Source organism: Cucurbita moschata, unplaced genomic scaffold (assembly GCF_002738365.1).
Source record: "Cucurbita moschata cultivar Rifu unplaced genomic scaffold, Cmos_1.0 Cmo_Scf00063, whole genome shotgun sequence".
Classification (NCBI taxonomy): domain Eukaryota; kingdom Viridiplantae; phylum Streptophyta; class Magnoliopsida; order Cucurbitales; family Cucurbitaceae; genus Cucurbita; species Cucurbita moschata.
In genome coordinates this window covers 1,062,291-1,080,902 of record NW_019268579.1, presented here as the reverse complement: position 1 = coordinate 1,080,902, position 18,612 = coordinate 1,062,291, and the positions used below count along the sequence as shown (strand labels likewise).

The 18,612-nt window shown below is 38.9% G+C and overlaps 5 protein-coding genes across 8 annotated transcripts in view; 2 read left to right on the top strand and 3 right to left on the bottom strand.

Moving 5' to 3' along the window:
• Window positions 1-171: 171 nt before the first annotated feature.
• Window positions 172-2,119, bottom strand: LOC111437482 (LRR receptor-like serine/threonine-protein kinase GSO2). The gene has a single exon (XM_023075481.1). The coding sequence runs from the start codon at window positions 1,599-1,601 to the stop codon at window positions 387-389; it is 1,215 nt and encodes a 404-aa protein (XP_022931249.1). The 5' UTR covers window positions 1,602-2,119; the 3' UTR covers window positions 172-386.
• Window positions 2,120-3,990: 1,871 nt separating this feature from the next.
• LOC111437481 (receptor-like cytosolic serine/threonine-protein kinase RBK2) lies at window positions 3,991-6,621 on the bottom strand. 2 transcript variants are annotated; one of them, XM_023075480.1, is made up of 7 exons: window positions 5,742-6,621; window positions 5,446-5,637; window positions 5,153-5,307; window positions 4,859-4,938; window positions 4,637-4,772; window positions 4,364-4,510; window positions 3,991-4,204 (listed from the first exon to the last, which is right to left on the bottom strand). In XM_023075480.1, the coding sequence occupies exons 1-7, from the start codon at window positions 6,067-6,069 to the stop codon at window positions 4,061-4,063; spliced, it is 1,182 nt and encodes a 393-aa protein (XP_022931248.1). In that variant the 5' UTR covers window positions 6,070-6,621; the 3' UTR covers window positions 3,991-4,060. The 2 variants fall into 2 exon arrangements, with proteins under 2 accessions (XP_022931248.1, XP_022931247.1); XM_023075479.1 differs by having other exon boundaries at window positions 5,386-5,637; window positions 5,742-6,619.
• Window positions 6,622-7,337: 716 nt separating this feature from the next.
• LOC111437480 (sugar transporter ERD6-like 7) lies at window positions 7,338-11,399 on the top strand. Its single transcript, XM_023075478.1, has 18 exons — window positions 7,338-7,629; window positions 7,717-7,779; window positions 8,348-8,437; window positions 8,523-8,582; window positions 8,666-8,731; window positions 8,825-8,890; window positions 8,981-9,056; window positions 9,135-9,199; window positions 9,311-9,403; window positions 9,506-9,586; window positions 9,681-9,765; window positions 9,861-9,904; window positions 9,977-10,039; window positions 10,141-10,200; window positions 10,597-10,650; window positions 10,729-10,788; window positions 10,857-10,971; window positions 11,117-11,399. Exons 1-18 carry the CDS (start codon window positions 7,465-7,467, stop codon window positions 11,230-11,232), a joined length of 1,422 nt encoding a protein of 473 aa, XP_022931246.1. The 5' UTR covers window positions 7,338-7,464; the 3' UTR covers window positions 11,233-11,399.
• Window positions 11,400-11,505: 106 nt separating this feature from the next.
• On the bottom strand, window positions 11,506-15,261 carry LOC111437483 (exosome complex component RRP4 homolog). 3 transcript variants are annotated; one of them, XM_023075485.1, is made up of 9 exons: window positions 14,796-15,261; window positions 14,625-14,674; window positions 14,339-14,495; window positions 14,141-14,242; window positions 13,981-14,026; window positions 13,762-13,851; window positions 13,515-13,580; window positions 12,797-12,862; window positions 11,506-12,191 (listed from the first exon to the last, which is right to left on the bottom strand). In XM_023075485.1, exons 3-9 carry the CDS (start codon window positions 14,491-14,493, stop codon window positions 11,736-11,738), a joined length of 981 nt encoding a protein of 326 aa, XP_022931253.1. In that variant the 5' UTR covers window positions 14,494-14,495; window positions 14,625-14,674; window positions 14,796-15,261; the 3' UTR covers window positions 11,506-11,735. The 3 variants fall into 3 exon arrangements, with proteins under 3 accessions (XP_022931253.1, XP_022931251.1, XP_022931250.1); XM_023075483.1 differs by lacking the exon at window positions 14,625-14,674 and having other exon boundaries at window positions 14,796-14,875; window positions 14,982-15,252; XM_023075482.1 differs by lacking the exon at window positions 14,625-14,674 and having other exon boundaries at window positions 14,796-15,252.
• A 2,314-nt stretch (window positions 15,262-17,575) lies between these two features.
• Window positions 17,576-18,612, top strand: part of LOC111437386 (sm-like protein LSM2) — a 3,289-nt gene continuing 2,252 nt past the window's right edge. The window contains exons 1-2 of the mRNA XM_023075330.1: window positions 17,576-17,726; window positions 17,911-18,069. Coding sequence (XP_022931098.1) covers window positions 17,724-17,726; window positions 17,911-18,069 — 162 coding nt within the window. The 5' untranslated portion in view covers window positions 17,576-17,723. The remainder of the gene's footprint in view (window positions 17,727-17,910; window positions 18,070-18,612) is intronic.

Below are 18,612 nucleotides of genomic sequence, written 5' to 3'. Positions count from 1 at the left end.
CATAAATTCTTTTTTCTTTTTTTTTTTTCTCCTTTAAATTAAAATAATAAGGATAACTAGACCACTCACAACACATCCACTCACATTCGACTGGGAGCACCCAACCCATTCAATGCCAATCGCTCCACACAGAATTGGAGCTTTATTTACGGCACCAAAATAGTAAAGAAATTAAATAATAATATTATTATATTAATAGGACACATAATTTTCCTCCTATTTTCAGAACTACAGATACACATTACCCTTTCTGTACTTTTCTCCCTTCGTCCACGGTGAAGGGAAGAGAGGCAGCCCACCCAAAATCTAAGATAATTAATTTAAGATAATGCAAAATTTGTTTCCCATCATGTCCTGGACGACACGTGTGAGTTTGCAGGCCTCGCCTAGCCTCTCCACTCGTTGCACTGCTGTCGAGGCCTGGTCTTCTGGTTTCCAGCCTTCAGTGGGCATGGGGTCTGTACGGGTGGCACCATACAGTTGTATTGCAAGCACAAAGAACTGCTCAACGGAATCTCAGCCGTAGGATTAATTTCTATACCCGTCAGATAATTATGCTGTAAGTAGAGTATCTGTATATTAGCGGAGAGGAGGCGCTGGACGAAGCAAGCGGGTACCCGACCACTGAACCCGTTGTTGTTGAGGTACAGATTCTGTACCGTTGCCAAGAAGGGGGATATTGGACCCGACAACTTGTTGTAACTGAGATCAACGGTGGTGATTGAAACGTGATTCAGCGGTTCCACATGGCCGGAGAAGAGGTTGCGTTGTAACTGGAGGGAGGTGATGGGGAATGTGAATAGGCGGCCGGGGATCGTGCCGGTGAACTGGTTCGAGCTGAGGTCGAGATAACTCAACTGGTCGAGGCGGGTGAGGAGGCGGTCTACGGGGCCACCAAGGCGGTTCCAAGAGAGAGAGAGATATTGGAGGGAGGGGGGGAGGGAGTTTGGACCAAGCCAACCGGAGAGAGCGTTATGTTTCAAGTCGAGACGAGTCAGGGTTCGGGAGAGGAAAAGAGGAAGAGGACCGGTGAGACGGTTGTGGCACAGAATGAGGTTGGATAATGCTGGAAGCATTCCCATGGAGCGAGGAATTTGTCCACTCAGTTGGTTGTAGCTCAGGTCCAGTGTCCTAAGCCTGCGTAGGCTGCCGACACCCGCAGGAATCTGGCCGGAGATTAAATTACGGCTAACAGCGAGGAAACGCAGGTTGCTCAAGTGGGAGAGTGTTTCTGGAAGAGGACCGTAGATCCGACCTGGAACGACGGAAAACTCCGCTAACGCAGAGAGCTTACCAATGGAGAGGTCTAATCGACCAATTAGACCAGGCGAACCAGCCCTGGAATCTCCGAGATTAAGGGTCACGACCTTGTTGGATTGACAGGAAACGCCGGCGAAACTGCAGGGATCCGAAGTAAAATCCCAGGAAGCAAAAAAATTAGACCCTGGCATGTCTCTCAAAGCCTTCCTAATGGATTGGAGTGCCAAAAAGTCGAGCGGATCTAGCATCGCGAATACATGCAAATGGATATTACAATGCACCAGAAAAAAGAGCATGAATGCGCAGAGAAGGGGAGTTCTGGGACTGTGGAGCTTGGCCATTGCTGTTGGAGTGAATGCGAAGAACAATACCAAGTGGGTGGATTTATAGGGTGGGTTTTGGAAAGGGAGGATTGCTTTTCTACGAGAACTGAGAAGAAGAAGGGAATCCCCTGTGAACGCTTTTAACGGCGGAACACAAACCAGCAACCAAAATTTGAAAAGGAAATGGAAAGAAGAAAAAAAAGGAATGGTGGGTTTGGCTTGAGGGAGAAGCGAAGCGAAGCTGCTGCTGTTACTGTCATGTAGTCTCGACGGCTGCTTGAGAGTAGCAAGCAGCACTCTCTCCCTTGCCTCTGTTTCAAGGCCGCTGTATATTATTATTACGACTGAAGCTTATTGGAGAAGGAGCAGAATATGACTCATGATTGCAGTTGTGCAGTACAACATGAAGAAACGAAGAGAAGGGAGGGCAGTCTCGGGATTTCACTTCTTCTGTTTTTTCTTTTTCGTAGAATCAGTGGCTTGTTTCGTGTGGTTTTATTGTGATTTCCATATTTTTCAATTCATTCTTCTACAAAATTTAATCTTTCTGATTTTAAATGGATTAAGTTTAGGGTTAATAAAAGGAGAAGCCAAAAATGTGATACTCAGTAACGGATGGTGGGTTATATCAGGATTAAGTATAATTGTATATGATGCGTTAATATTGTTTGCGCTATTATGGTGTTAAGTATTGTAAATTAAAAGCTTGTAATTTAATGAAGAGGTGTGATAATAAAACTTCAAAGGAATGCGTAAAATGATCATTATTTGGATGCATGGGAGGGATAAACATAATGTTGGTTTTAGTTTCTTCAAACTCACACTTCACATGTTAGTGGACTTGAAAGTAATGTGGGTTAGTGGATTTGAAAGTAATGTGGGTTGGAGTTAAAAGGAGTCAAAAGCCTATCCATGTAATGCTAGTTTATTGGTTCCATTCATCGTTCACCAACAATATAGTCTAATAAATATGATTGATATTTCCGCATATTATCTAAAAAGACTACAAAGTAATGCAGTCTGTTTGTATTATATAATGGAGGGAGTATCTAATTCCTTGCATAAAGAAAAAGTAAAAATGGTCTGCTGTTTGTATACAAAAGCGACATGATGTCAAAGAAAGGGGTGGGGGATGCAAATTAAGTTGCTTATGCTTGGGACCAACATCAGATTCGGATTTCCATTTCTGAAACTAAATTAAATTCCATGTCAAAGAAACGGGCATGGGAATCTATTGCCCAAAAGAGATCAAAAGTTTTTCGTGTAGTTTCTTCTAGCTATTCCATTATGGGAACTCATCCACCAGCCTCCACAATACTAGGGCGTATGATATAATGAGTTAAGAGCAGGAGAGATTTGCCGGGTTTCCTTAATTAGGGGTTACGAGTAAACAAATATGCACTCAAGCTTGCACCTCAGTACAACGCATTCACATCGCACTGCATCCAATCCACTTGAGCAATGCCAATCTCATCCTGAATCTAGAAAATAACAAACCTAAACTTTAGGCACCAGGAATATCTAGGTAGCGCGCCATCCCAAAATAATGGAACCTGCGTTCTCAACAAAAACATAGCTCCAGAAGCAGAAGGAAAAGGAAAACACAATAGGCATACTGGAAAGAAAATATTGCCCAAATTTTGAAGTCTCAATGAAATTCTCTAGGACGCCTAAAAAAGGTGGGGATTGAGGGGTACAGCTGCAATACAATTCTGCTCCGATACTGACAAGGTAACCAATCTTTTAGCGCGTGTATGTGTCGAAGCTCTCTCTTAAAAGACGCACAATTCATCATCAGACCAAACTGTGTAGTGTCTATATTCAAAACCCTTGCACTTTGCACATTGCACATTGAAGAGAAAGAAAGCAGAGACAATCACATTTCTTCAAGGTTCTCAGTCCCGCAAAAACTTCTGAATCCACGTTCCAATCAATGCCACATCCTCTCATCTCAACACCATTTGTCCCTCTCAAACTACAGAAGGAAGGACTTCAACCCAATTATTATTAAAAGCATGTTTTTTAAATTTAAAAAAAAAAATTGTGCAAGAAGAACAAGTATCATTACTATATTTTAATATCATTAGCAACTGGAATTTGACATTTTTGTAAATTTTAAAAATTGTTGTCATGTATATAACTTAAAAGGTCGGGATTGTTAAGTTTGAAGTTGTCAAGCCCATCTCCCTTGAATCTCTATTTGAACTGTACAAATATATATATATTAGCAAGTTGTTAAATCTGATTTTGTTAATTTGTGTTTGAAGTCTAATTTATTAAAAACAAGCACCAATTAAAAAATATTTATTATTTACTACATAATATTTTCTGCTATTTATTTTATACTCTGATGATTATTATAAATAAAGCTTCAGATGGGGAGAGTTTGAATCTGTGTAGCTTCCAGTTTGCACGTATTAACATTTGAGCTTGAGCCTCCACAGCACACGTCTTTCACTCTCCATGAAACCAACCACCTATAAATGTTCCAGAAGGACGTCCCTCAACCTTGGCTGCTCCGCTCTCATTAACTCTTCACGAAAAGCTTTCCGAAGGAAAGGTATTTGAATTTTTCTGGTTCCTCTTACGTAGCTCAGATCTCCACTCAGGATCTGAACCACCTGCATATCACATGTTTGGATGATCATGTTGTTGAGCTTTTGGTTAAACAGTCCGGGGAATCTTTAACCCAAACATCAGAATTAAGATGCTACACGATCATTAGATTTAGAGTGCACTTTGGTTGGTTGTTTTCTTAAATAGCAGATAAGAACATGCACCTGACTCATGCACGGTCTTCGTATTGAGGAGTGCTGTATGCATAAAGAAGCAGAAAGAAGCACAAGATTCATTTGCCGTGAATTATAATTTGTTATAAAAGGATCAACAACTTCTCTCACGTTGTTCTTCTTCAGCAACGGTTTTGCCTGATCAAGGTACAAAACTCTGGATTAGCCATTCCTTGAGATTGTTAGTATGATTCAACCAAACTTGGCATCCCTCCTAGCACAACCGAGCATGAATGAAGTAGACAAGGGAATTCAGAAACTCACCCACAAAACAAGACTTTGCTGAGAGTAATCCAGAGCACGGCGTCCAGTAACTAGCTCCAGTAGAAGCACGCCAAATGCAAAAACATCAGTCTTTTCATCTACTATACCATGCGATAAATACTCCGGAGGTAAGTACCTACAAAAGCAGAACCGGGAGGAATCAGTTTTTTCATCTTTTGTATATGAACTGATGAGCAAGAGAGTGAGATTAGATTCACAAACCCAAATGTGCCTTCAAATTTTGATACTATGTGATGAGTCCATTGCTTTGGTAGCCACTTAGCAAGCCCGAAATCACAAATCTGTGGACATTTATTTTTTCAGAGTCTATCTCTATCTCTATCTCTATCTCATAATTATTTAGTAATACACAACAGAAACAACAAAAATGAATACTAATTGGCATTGTAAGTGAGAAGCACTGAATGATTAACGGATATGTTCATGAAGCTCAGAAACATCAAAGTTTGAAAAAGAAAAAAAGAAAAAAAAAGGGGGCAAAAGGGGATTGATTACCTGAGGCTCAAAGTCTTCAGTGAGCAAAATGTTAGCGGCCTTAATATCTCTGTGTATAATTCTTCTTTGACATCCTTGATGGAGATACCTTAAACCCTTTGCGGTTCCAATAGCTATTTTATACCGAATGTCCCATTCTAGCTTCTCCTTCAAACCTACACAATGCATATGCCTAAACTTAAGAAAAGGAATTAAACCATTTAGCAATCATATCTAAACCGTAACCAACTAACCATAGAGCCTAGAAGCTAAACTCCCACGAGGAGAAAATTCAAGGACTAAATGCATTCCACCTTGAATTCCATACCCAATTAACTTAGCAGTATTGGGATGGTTGACATGGGCCATGATTCCAAGTTCAAGCAAGAAATCACCAATATTCTCTTCCAATTTTCCTCTTGTCAGTGTTTTGATGGCCACAACTTGTCCGTTCTTCAAACATCCCCTGTAAACCTCAGCATAGCCCCCTTTTCCGATCAGATTTTCTACACGCAAAAAGGAAAAAGAACCCACTTACAAATTGTTCGGAAAAATATTCTCATGGGTTCAACACAAAATGTGAAAAAGTGGATGTATTGGGTGAACGGACCATGGCTAAAATAGTTGGTGGCAGCTTGGAGGTCTCGCAGAGTGAAATTCTTCCATGGCGAGTTAAAACTGCCGACGTTGGAATCAAACCCAAAGTGAAGATGCAAACTCTCTCTCATACTGTTGCTCAGTCTTTTGGAGAGATTGAGCACACTACGAGGATGCAATTTACTTACAGGCTTGCTCGATTTAGACCTCACTAATTTGAAAATTCCATGCCAAAAGGCAGGGGGTTTAGGCTCCCCAGAAGAAGTGGATTCAGATCCGGAGCTCCTGAAGTAGTCTTCAAGAATTCCTGTGGGCGAAGATGAATCTAACTTCTCCTTCATAATTGAAAAAAACAGAACAAACCTACCAGGAACAGAAACAAAATAGCAGCAGGAGGATATTGGAGATTCAGATAAAAAGGCAGAGAAAACCAGGAATGGTGTAAAAAAATCCCATTTGATTTACGACTCAGAGGACACGCGGGAACTCATTAAAAGAAAGAGAAAGACAGAGTAACCCAAAAACCGAGCTGAAGAAACGCTGATGTACATGTATTGGTGTTAGTTTAAACTTGGAAGTCATGAATAGATGGAAAGTGTAAAGAAAGGAGAGGAGGAGAGGAGGAGGGGAGGGCAGCTTGCAGAAAAAGTTGAAGAATTTTCAGATATTTTCCATTAGGAAGAAGAAGAAGAGGAAATGAGTTAAATCCAATCGAAGCTTCTGATTCGCGGGTGACTCCCAAGAACAAACAATGGGTTTTTTTTTCCCATGATCAAAATTTAAGTAATGGTGCGTAAAATCCAAATTCAAATCCAAGTCGTGAAATCTAAGATTCGTAAGGAGTAATCGTCACAGATAATCATGAATAGATATCCCAACATTTTGTCCTGGATGGGCGTAAGAAACACTCTTTTCCCCACATTACATCACTTATTAAAAAATAAAATTAAAAAACTTGCCCCATCTGCTGTAACAAATACATTTCATAAAAAAACATGACATTGTGCACCTTAAATTAATCCACTATTTTCTTTGGCATAAACGGGATGGACTGTGCTTAGGTAAGGTTATTTTCCATTCCTTAGCATTTAACTGAACAAACCACGACTTAAAGATGAGACGCTCTGGGTGAATAGAAGCCCTATTCTTTGAAAGACAAAAAAATTCTGAACTTGAATTATTTTGTAGAACAAAGTCATATACACTCACAATCAACCAAATTTAGTAGCATAAACTGAAGTTGGAAACAAAGCCGATTAAAATGAAGAATTACCATGCGTTTGATCCACCAATCAATCATGGAGAACTTGAACCCTTAATTTGTGGTCCCATTTCTTATAAAAGCGTCGTCTTTTATTTAAGTTGCCGAAGCCAAAGGCATCCACGGCTCCAAGCCGACCCAATTATAATATAACGAAAAGCAGTCGAGTGAGCTAAGATGAGTCCAGAGGAATATTCCTGAGGTTTTGGCTTTGCTATTGCCAAATTGCTGTGCTTAGCTGTAGTGTGTTGGGTGATGGAAGTAAGTAATTTGTCTTACCATTATGAGACGACAACGATCTTCCACTAAATGCCAACCCAATCCCTGTGCTGGCCTCTGCCTCTGGCATATACATATATAGATACATACATATTTCGCTTATGATTTATCATTCTTATCTAGTTTAAGTACAGGGGCAGAGGCAGACAATTCCCCCTTTTAGTCTTGACGTCACAAGTGTGTTGAGAAAAGAAAAATGGCGATCGCTGAGGATGTGGAAGATGGTGGGCAAGAAGCGGTAAGACAACCATTGGTGCAAGAGGAGACTAAGTCGATTCACAGCAGTCGAGAGCGTGGGTCATGGATGGTCTACTTCAGCACGTTTGTGGCTGTTTGTGGCTCCTACGAATTTGGAACTTGTGTAAGCTTACTCACATCACAACTAACTGTCTCCCCCTCTCAACTGTTGTGCGGCGTAAGGATCTTTGTTATGTGGTTTTGGTTGCAGGCAGGTTACTCCTCGCCCACTCAGAGTGCTATCATAGAGGATCTTCATCTCTCTTTACCCGAGGTATGATTCAAATCAGGATGCTTGCTAAAACAAGTTGGGGGGTTTTTCTTTACATTTGTGGCTCTCACAGTCCACCCTTACTTCTGATTTTGTATCTATGCTATATAAGTCGCTCTTGAATTATTCATTCTACTTCATGTGGAAATGCATTGGATGTTGGTTTATAAGTACTGAGTGGAGTGAGAGGCCCAATCATCTCAACTAGCATGTATACTAAAATTATATATACATACATACATATATATATATATGCCGAATGCTTATGAGCTCACTCTAACCGACATTACTGTTTCCTTTTGGTGTATTGTTACCTACGTTGTTTTAGTAGATCTTGGTTTTTTTAGAACGCAAAAAAGGAACGTGATTAGGAAGATAAAATATTAGCTGTCGAAAGCTGAACCACTTTGAATCTTCTGTCTCCTTTCTTCTCACCTTTCATAGTCGCACATGTGTGAAGCTTCTAAGCATGACTAAATGTTGCTATGGATTCAGGTTGGGCTGGTAATGGGAAAGCTATTATTTGTAATAACTTCAAAATGTTTTTCTGTCAAAATTTATATTTATGCAGTTTTCACTGTTCGGCTCCATACTGACATTTGGTGCAATGATTGGTGCAATTACAAGTGGACCTATCGGAGATTTCCTGGGGCGGAAAGGGGTGAGCAGACCAGGATTATAATCTGTCTATTGGAAGTTGAAATTACTGTAAAGTTCTAGAAATCATCTACACCTCTGTTTGGTAGGCAATGAGAGTCGCTACCGGTGCTTGCGTGGCTGGGTGGTTAGCAATATACTTCGCTCAGGTTGGTTTTTCCTTTGATTTGTTCTGTTTCCTCGATATACGAGTAGAATGGCCATGTATGTGTAACCTCCATTACTGCAAAAGGGAGCAGCGGCTTTGGATATTGGACGATTGGCTACTGGATATGGAATGGGAGTCTTTTCTTATGTGGTACATTTTTCAATCCTTTCTACCACTAATTTTATCTTCGTTGTTTCCGTTATGTTGTTCTGTAACAACAATGTATTCATAATAAATATTTAGGTTCCCATTTTCATAGCTGAGATTGCACCTAAGAACCTCCGAGGAGCTCTAACTACCCTCAATCAGGTAAAAATAAAAGATGAAAAAGCAACTTAATAGACCGTTGAAGTAACATTGGAGTAATTGTGGGGTTACCTTCATGTTGTTATTGTACAGTTGATGATTTGCACAGCGGTGTCTGTATCCTTCGTAATTGGGAATGTAGTCTCATGGAGAGCTCTAGCATTGATTGGTAAAATTTTGTGTGTGCCATTCTAAGTAAGGACATCAAGGAAAAGAATGATCGAGTTCCTTTGTTGAGTGGTTGCAGGACTAGTCCCTTGTGTCATTCTCACATTCGGTCTTTTCTTCATTCCTGAATCTCCAAGATGGCTGGTAAGAAGAGTAATTGATAGGAGACAAACCATTGTTTTGGGATGTTCATATGACGCTTCCAAAATGCCCATGAATCTAAATGAACAAGAATTGGAAATTGACCATGAACAGGCAAAAGAGCGACGACAAAAGGAATTTGAAACAGCTCTCAAAAAACTTCGTGGTGAGGAGGCTGATGTGTCCCAAGAGGCTGATGAGATCCAGGTCTTTGTCCTTCCTTGAAACACTTCTCCTTCCAACCGACTCTTGGTCTGCATTACATTACATTACATTACATTACACATTGATGCTCAACTTTGTGAACAGGACTATATAAGGAGCCTTGAACAACTCCCCAAACCCAAACTGACTGATTTGTTTCAGAGGATTTACTTGCGCTCAGTCATTGTAAGCTCTTTATCTGAACTGATGCTACACTTTGTTTTACGTGCTCTCTACACGCTCTCACTGGAATCCATGACCTATAATTTCTTCTCACCAGATTGGGGTTGGATTGATGGTCTGTCAACAATTTGGAGGAATCAATGGGATCTGCTTTTATGTCGCCAATATTTTTGAGTCAGCGGGTATTGAAACATACAATTCTTATCTGCTGACGCAATATTTGTCAACAATTTGGAGCCATTGTATACAAATCTCTCACCTCTTTTGTTGTTTGCAGGATTTTCGGTGAGCGTTGGAACTACAGCCTATGCAATTCTTCAGGTACCTTAGTCTTCATCTGATCATTTCTCATGAAAATTGCCTTTCCAATTACGAACATGGTGCTTTTTATAGGTCATAGTAACGGGCATTGGTGCGATCTTAATAGACAAGGCTGGAAGAAAGCCCTTGATACTGGTAAACTTTAGTTTTGGACTCACTAGAGAAGAAAAGAAATATATATATACAAATGCATACAGCTGCTCATTTTCTTGGTTTTTTCGTGTTTTTGCTTTTAGGTTTCTGCATCAGGGTTGGTCCTCGGATGTATCCTAGACGCAGTTGCTTTTTATCTGAAGGTAACAGAACGTTTGGTATTCTCTGAAACAACTACGCACTTGGCTTTATCCCGAATATGTCATATGTTCTATCAGTTATGTATTTCTACCCTGCCCGAATGCTTATGAAGCGGTGATTCCTCTTTTCGGCTTAGGGGACTCCTCATACCTACGGCCGTTTAGGTTGCTCTCCTTTTTTGTCTTGAACATATATCTTTCATGGTTTCTATAAATAAGTAAAACAAGAGCCGATGGTTTAGATAATTGGGATCAGATTAACAAGTCAAATGTACTGACTATGATGCAAGGATCAATATTAGAATTAGTGCATGCAAAATCTTCTTTATTTCTGCAGATTATAGATAAAACTGATATGTACTGAGATTTACTTTAAAACTTCCACTTGCTGAAAACCAGGCGAATGAAATAGCAATCCAGGCAGTTCCAGTGTTAACTGTAGCTGGGGTGTTGGTAAATACATCAAGTTTCTTCAACTCTCATTGTAGTTTTGAAGTTTTTGCGTCTCTAATAATTTTGTCTGAAATTCAGGTGTACATAGGATCCTTTTCGATTGGAATGGGTGCTGTTCCTTGGGTTGTAATGTCTGAGGTAAAAGATGATAGTTTGTAGCAGTTAAAAGTTTAACCAAAGGCTTAGATTTGGTAATTTTGGTGCAGATATTCCCCATAAACATTAAGGGATTGGCTGGAAGCATGGCAACACTAACCAACTGGTTTGGTGCTTGGGCTTGTTCGTATACTTTTAACTTCCTTATGGCCTGGAGCTCCTATGGTAACCGCACCACCCATTTTGCCCTTTTCTTTCAAAATAGAATCACTTCAGATTTGGTCCATGAAACAATGATCTGTGTTCTCTTTTCATTACTAGAGCATTTGAAAATTTCTCTTTTCATTACTTGACTTGGTGAAATCCACAGGTACCTTCCTTGTTTATGCTGCAATCAACGCAATGGCTATAGGGTTTGTGGTGACGGTAGTACCCGAGACGAAGGGGAGGTCCTTGGAACAAATCCAAGCGGCTATTAATGGATAGTCTTTTGAAAATTTCTGTCATTAGCACTACTTCCGCATCTTGCTTTGCTCAGTGCTTCCGGACTAAACTCCGCATTTCCTTTTCCATCTATTTAATTAACATTGGAAAATTGTTAAAGTTGTGAAATAAGAAAGTGGTCTGCTCGGACGTTGTTCCATTGCCTGGTATCTTAGAGAATTGATCAACTTCCACAGAGCTTACATTGGGTTGGTCACAGACACCGCAGAATGAACGATTCCTTTACGGTAATACAAATGAGTAGGCAAATAAAAATATCATCCGCGAAAATACTACATTTTATAAAGTTTAGTGAATTTATGAAACCACTTACTACAGAATAATTAAGCAAATATTGCTTTCTATAATGTTAACACTAGTAGCAGACCAATCGTCGGCATCATAAAATTCCACAAACTAAGATCTCATAGTGAGATCCTCAGAAAATCAAGTTGTTCGTAGCAAAATTTCCATCAAGAGTGAATTACACAATTTTGAAAACCAAATCATCCCTTCTTACTCGAAGTCCGCCGCTCAGCCTCTTTTTCTGCAGTGAGAACACAGAACTCCGACCCAAGCATTTCATGCACATCGATGTTCAGAGAAATACTTAGACTTACTGTCTCCATTATGACTTCTACTGACATTATGAAACCTAAGATAGACAATACTCGAATGGCGTTTGCAGTTCTGCATATATTCTGACGTGTCTCCAATGGAGTATATATTCTTTCTTGCACTTGGTTACCAAAACTTCCTTCAAATTTTGAACCCTTCTGTTCAGATTTATTAATTGGATCTTCTACCATCATATCCTCTGTAGGATCAACATGCTCCCCAATCCAGATAAATCCATTGCATCCAAGTATTAAGTCAATACCATACTGCTCCAAATGATGGAAGTGCTGTTTGCGTCTCTTTACTAGATACGGTGAAACTGTGAGCAGCTGACCTCTTTCAAGCTGGATACAAATGCAGTAATCTTATTGATCAAGAAAAACAATATTTAAAACGGTCACTAAGAAAAGTTGTCAGGAACATAATAACCATTGCAACGAAGAAATCTTATTCAAATACAATCCTCCCAAGATTGTGAACTTATCACGCTTAAGCATAAAAGGAAAATATAACAATCAGAAGTAAACATAATTTCTGTGTCGAGATTTTGCATTATAGCTATTCACGCCTTAGCGGTGGATTGGTTTTTTCGCATTCGCACAATAACTTTTCTTTTACCATCTCTTACATTTTGTCTTACCTCGGCACATCTGCTAGCTGGTTCTTACATTCACTCAATGATTTCTACCCGTCACTCTTTTCACATTATTAATCACAGCCCTTTTTCCCTTATTCCTGGGCAACAAACAAACCCATCTTTACAATTTGTTTTAATCACTAGAATTTACCCAGGAGGTTCTTCTATAAATTAGTACTCACATTCTTTCAAGAATCTTTTTACAGAATCTCTCCTAAGAAACTAGGGAAGATGTGTATGGAGATTTGTTTCAAAAGCTTATTTTGTTATTACATCAACATCCAGAAGCTTAAAAAAAAGGACTCATTTCACCTTCCCATATTTCTGGCTTCTTGCTTGAAGGTGTAGGCCATCATGCTGGAAACCACGAACTTCTGCCTGAGAAAAGTTATGGTGATGTTATTTATTTTTTATTTTTTCTTGACTGGAAAATGAAGCATGTGAAACAATCAATGATGAGAGTGGTGTTTAATTATAGGCGAGAAAAGTAGAGAAAATTAAAGAATGACACTTATGGGCAAGAGGCACAACAAGGCTCTTGAGTTAAGAACCTACAACATTAGACTGTCAAAAAAATAATAATGGGACCTTAGTGAAGAGCAACAAGCCACAAAAGGGCCCTTGAGTTAAGACACCTGGCCCAAAACCAAGCAAGGTGCCAAAGATGCATCTATCAATCTAATGTGCTGGAGCCTATGCTCCATACCTTTTACGAAGGCGTTGTGAGTTAAATAAAAAAAATTCATGGCCATCGTGTTTTGGCCAAAAGGTCAAGGCAGTATAACTTAAAGTTATGGTTCGAACTCCATGGTACCACGGTACTCTCCTATGATATTAAAATCCTACAAGTTTCTTAACAATCAAATATCCTAGGATCAAACAATTATCTAACCAAAAAAACTAATAAAATTTTAATGCTTCAAAATATTCAAAACATGGAACAAACCCACTTAGATGTATGTCACATGAGAAAATTGGTAGCACGTATTCTTTCTGATGGTGCTAGGTGAAAATGGAACTAAAAACTTACGCAAATAACATCATTTTCTTCAAAAATGGTCCGCATGTTGAGTTCATCCACTGCAGTTCGCCTCCTCTAGGAAAAAAAAAAAAAAAGAATATACCAAAGTTCAAACAATAATCCACAAACGCAATCACTCTATAAAAGATAAACTGCAGCAAGTTTGCAGTAGAGTAATCTACAAAATTCAGCAGTAATTCATCGTCTGGTGCAAGACACCATTATGTACATAAAAAAAAAGGGATTTCTCCAGTACCTGAATACCATCAGGCAAGTTCATAGAAGAAAGCATCAAAACAGCATCTTGGCTATAATTTATATCCAATCTCCAACGTTTGGGAGCAACCTGAATGAGATAGGAGAGATTTGGGGGGGTTGCATTGTAACACGTTTTTCAGATTTGAACAGCATAACCATGACTCAGCAATAAGTTTTACTCACCAACTTAAACCTAATAAAAAGCATTTGGTTTTACCTCCGTAACACGCCCCACTATGATATCACCAACCTCTGGTTTATATCTAATAAACAATACAGACAAATGCATCAGAAAAGACGCCCTAACAAGAAACCAAAAGAAGGGAAACATTAAACTATCATCAAGAAAAATCAAATTATAAAGATTCATGGACAACCTGGCACGTAAGGCACGTACATAGATAAGCTTATTGACTCGCTCAACCACTCCACAAATAGTGGCAACTACTTCTCCATTCAAGTCAAGGGTTCCATGTCCCCTGTATACACATTTCAATTAAACCTCAATGCAATAACCCCCAGGCAAGTACACAAACCAAATATCTATTGTATAAAGATAGTGAGGAATTATATACTTGAGGACACCATCCTCGTAATTGAGAGGAATAGTATCAGCAACTACAACTGAAGCATCGGAATTGGCTTTCGAAGAGATAGACTCGAGCGTTTCTAGGGCTCTTTGAAGCCGAATCTTCTGGGTTTGATTCAAGGAAACTTGTAATCCTCTCATATCTGCATTTAGAAAATTACTAAATTAGAAAATAGGGGTGCTGCAGGATGCTGATCACCAAAATCGACGTACTGGAACAAAATATTTGTACAGATATCCGGTAATAATTTGGTACGTGATGAAAAAATTACACAAATAAGGACTAGCAACGTCGCAACAAAATCATTTCTTCGAGTCACGACTGTGCAAAAAAACAATCAATTATGGACATGGAACAATGTGCAAATGAGGCAACAGGTTGCCGCCGGTTGCTGAAGATAGAGGAAAAAATGAATAAAAGGAAAAGAGGTGGACGAGCAAACCAGGTGCGACGGCGAAAGGTACAACAGGCCAACCAGGTGCCGTCTATGCAACGACGGCAGTGACCCTGGAACGAGGCGATCTGCAAACGAAAAAATACAAAATGCGGACGGCAAACAGCGTCAATGGTTGCAGAGGAGAGAGGGAAAGAAATGGAGAACGTGGGGAATCAGCGAAGTTGAACGTAAGGAAGGCGGCAGTGGAGATCTAGGATTCCGTCGAAGAGAACGGGGAGGGGGTTGAAACACGGTGGGTCTTGACAAAGTGGTGCGACGGCGACGATGGACGTGGACGGCGGCTTCTTAGCAGAGCGACAGCGTAAATCTAGGGTTCATAGGAAAAAAAAGAGAGGGAGAAGAAAATAAATGAGTTTTTGTACACGGACGACCTTAAGAAACTGCGCCAAAATCAAATGGCCTTAATGTGTTTTATTTTTTCAAAACATGGTTACGAAATCAACAATTATTTTTAAATTTGTTTTCCACTTGGCTCAACTCTGCTTCCTACACTCTTTTCCGGCCTTGCCACCATTATCGATACTCATCCTTCTATAAAAAAAAATTATTTATTTCTTAATTTATAAAAATTTTAAATCATTTTCATTTTATAATATAATTTATACTAAAAATGTAAAATATCATACTACATCACTAATATTTCATAACAAAAACATAATACAATATTCTAAGGATATAATTTCTACAAATTCAAATTTTATTACAACATATATTAGTTTTGTACCTTAAATCGACATATATAAAAAGGATTTGGCTTCGTGCCTAACTCCATTTAGCTGGTACAAACATGTTCCGACTACCTTCCATTTTTAATTTAAACAGATTTTATGCCTGGATTCCTCTTCTCTTGTTGTTTATCCTCCTTTGTTTGTTCATTTTGTTAAGAGAGGCCAAATTGATTTTTGTTGAAATGGTAAGAAAAGGAAATAATTTGGAGTGAAAGTGACAAAATGAAGAATTTTTATATCTGAAAATTTATAGATGTTAAGATGGGAACTAAACAATGATGTTATGTCTTGTTAAGCTTCAAATGACCTGATATATAATTGACAAAAATAATGTAATCCCCTGAATGAACCAGAACTACAGACATGCATGTAGTGAGTGCACTGTACCATGACAAGCACGATCAATGGGCAAAACACACGGAGAATGGAAAATAATAATAAAAACCAAGCAAGTTTATGCCATTATTTGTGGACACGGACAAAGATTGTGAGTTGTTGGGGTGTGTTCTATTCTCGCTTTACACTTGAGGACGTAGCCTTCAGCTTATTCCTAGCTCGAACGATATAGTCCGAAAAGCGATTATCTTCTTTGACGTTCTCCTTTCCTCTGCTACTCCAATCATGTCGCTTGCTTGATATGCTTCCCAGCCTACGTTTAGCCCGACTGATGTAATCGCTAAACACGTCGTTTACATCTTCGCTGGGCTTTTGTTCTTTCTCAACTTCATCATCCTGAATTTGCAGAGAATATGAGTGAGCCAGGGCAGCCGGTTTGGGTTCTTCCTGGCGGTTTGGCGGAGGGCCAAATTTGAGGATTCTAGGATACAAGCCAAGAGCCTTGAGAAGCTTCTCGCACACGGGGTTGCGCTTGGAGGATTTGGAGTTCCTTCCCATTGCGTACTGATGTGGTGTTACGAGACTATGATTGGGATTGACAGTGTGGTGGGTGTTGGTATTGGGGAAGAAACACGCCTGGTATTCTATTTATATTAAGTGAGAACGGAACTTGATTATTAAAAGATACCACAGGGATGCTTCGTGGATCCTACCTAGTTTGAAACTTGATTAATTATTACAGAGTTCAAGAAATCTAAAAGAGGGTGCTTTTTGTGAGTGTTTTCCAATTGATATGACATTCAGAGAGGAGAATCATATTCCAAGCTTTGGTTTCTGCCAAATTTTCTTCGGAGATAGTCCAATTAATGCAACTTAATAGCTGTTTTCAGAACTTTGAAAGCATCCAAATCAGTACTGATTCCGAAGAAATTAGAAAAAGGTTGAGAAGAGAATCTGGCCACAAACCGGGCGACCATTTCCATTCCATAATTACTGAAAAGGGAGGAAGAAGGATTGCACATTCAGAGGCGTACTCTTCCTTACAAACATATTCTCATCTCATAAATTCTCTCTCCCTTTTGCTGCAAACAACAAGTTCAAGTTTGGGGTTTCTAGACTCTCTACCAACACTTTACCGGTGGTAATATTCAGTGTTTCTCTAAAAATTTTAAGCTCAGACGAACTTGTTCTAATGAATGGAGAATGAAGGGAGGTTGAGGAACATGGACCAAATAGGCCAACGAGAAAAAAAAAAAAGAAAAAAAAAAGTATTTACCACGGTGGTAGTCATATATCTGTCTAAAATCTATCTACACGAATTCTCTCTTCAATTCGATAGACTTTTACTACGAAACTCTATTTTGATTAAGCTCACGACATTCGAATATTTTTCTAACATTGATTCAAGTAAAAACTATCCTTAAAATATATATTATAATTTTGTGATAGAGAATTTGAAATAATTATGACTGCTGTAATATCTATTTTAATTGAATTTGTAACACGATAATCATGTTGATTTTTGATGAAGTATTCTAATAATTTTTATAGTTTTGAAAATACTTCTGAAATATTAAAAATAATGGGGATCTATGTAATTTTGAAACAATAAAAGTATTTATCTACTTTTAAATCATTGGTCAAAATTTAGGTGTTTTATTTATTTATTTTTAATTTAGGCAAAGTTTTACCATTTAAACTCCCAAAAAGAAGAGAAGGCACCCGTCGTGTTCCCTAATATCGTTTTCCCTTCTGTTTGTGATAGTTCGGGCCGCATTTCGACCTTTGCCGGTCGTCGAACGTCGAAAGCAGATAGACTGAAGGCCGGCAGTTTAAATCTCTAGTGAAAATGGTAATTCCTCCTTCGTTCAAGTACTGGTTTCCATCGTTTTAGGTTTTCGTTATTGTCAATAGTACTTCAGTGCTTAAGCCGTTGCTCCTTTTTTGTTTCATCTTATCGTGTCCCAGATCATTCACGGTTTCTAAAATCTCTGGCTTACATGCGTTTGGACTTTTATTTGGGTTTTTTTTGTCAGTTGTTTTTCTCGTACTTCAAGGACTTGGTGGGCAGAGAGGTGACGGTTGAGTTGAAGAACGACCTAGCAATCAGAGGAACTTTGCACTCTGTAGATCAGTATCTCAACATTAAACTTGAAAACACGAGGGTTGTTGATCAAGACAAATACCCTCACATGGTATCTAACTTCTTTGCATAAATTATATTTAACCGATAAATTTGGTTGATTATTTTATGCGCGCACGCATTCTGCTGACCAGCGCTGGAGTCTTGGGTGACTTCGATCTTGTTTTTCTCTGTTTACCATTTGTTATAGGCATCATTCTCCTCATTTCTGCTTCTTCTGTCCTCTAGTTACTATTTACTGCTGTTTTGATTCTAATAACTGTAAGGTTCTCTGGCGAGATGTATGATATGTGGCTATGGTTAACAGATTATTTGTACTGCCGTTTGTTACTGTCACCCTAAAATTTTAATTATAAATATTGTTTCAATTGAGGACGTAGGTTGTCTTTTTCATCCTTTGGTATTTCTTGAATTTTCTCTTGGGAAAATTTTCAAGCTATTTTGTGGGCGGTTCCCGATTCGGTGAAAATTTCACGTGATCTTGTGGCTTGGTTAGAGTTCTTAGCAGGGATTTGAACTTACTACCTCTTAGGGAAAGTAAAATGCCTTGACCACTGAGCTGTACTCCTTTTTTTTTTTTTTTTTTTTTTTTGTT

What these genes read in the sequence shown, in the direction of transcription:
- LOC111437482 (XM_023075481.1), bottom strand. Translation starts at nt 1,601, where the DNA reads ATGGCCAAGCTCCACAGTCCCAGAACTCCCCTTCTCTGCGCATTCATG.
- LOC111437481 (XM_023075479.1), bottom strand. Translation starts at nt 6,069, where the DNA reads ATGAAGGAGAAGTTAGATTCATCTTCGCCCACAGGAATTCTTGAAGAC. An exon ending in CTGAAGACTTTGAGCCTCAG is followed by an intron (nt 4,939 to 5,152) that starts GTAATCAATCCC and finishes AAATGTCCACAG; the next exon opens with ATTTGTGATTTCGGGCTTGC. An exon ending in AGCAAAGTCTTGTTTTGTGG is followed by an intron (nt 4,511 to 4,636) that starts GTGAGTTTCTGA and finishes TACCTTGATCAG; the next exon opens with GCAAAACCGTTGCTGAAGAA.
- LOC111437480 (XM_023075478.1), top strand. Translation starts at nt 7,465, where the DNA reads ATGGCGATCGCTGAGGATGTGGAAGATGGTGGGCAAGAAGCGGTAAGA. An exon ending in TTCATCTCTCTTTACCCGAG is followed by an intron (nt 7,780 to 8,347) that starts GTATGATTCAAA and finishes ATATTTATGCAG; the next exon opens with TTTTCACTGTTCGGCTCCAT. An exon ending in CAGTTGCTTTTTATCTGAAG is followed by an intron (nt 10,201 to 10,596) that starts GTAACAGAACGT and finishes GCTGAAAACCAG; the next exon opens with GCGAATGAAATAGCAATCCA.
- LOC111437483 (XM_023075485.1), bottom strand. Translation starts at nt 14,493, where the DNA reads ATGAGAGGATTACAAGTTTCCTTGAATCAAACCCAGAAGATTCGGCTT. An exon ending in TACGAGGATGGTGTCCTCAA is followed by an intron (nt 14,243 to 14,338) that starts GTATATAATTCC and finishes ATGTGTATACAG; the next exon opens with GGGACATGGAACCCTTGACT. An exon ending in TAGTGGGGCGTGTTACGGAG is followed by an intron (nt 13,852 to 13,980) that starts GTAAAACCAAAT and finishes TATCTCATTCAG; the next exon opens with GTTGCTCCCAAACGTTGGAG.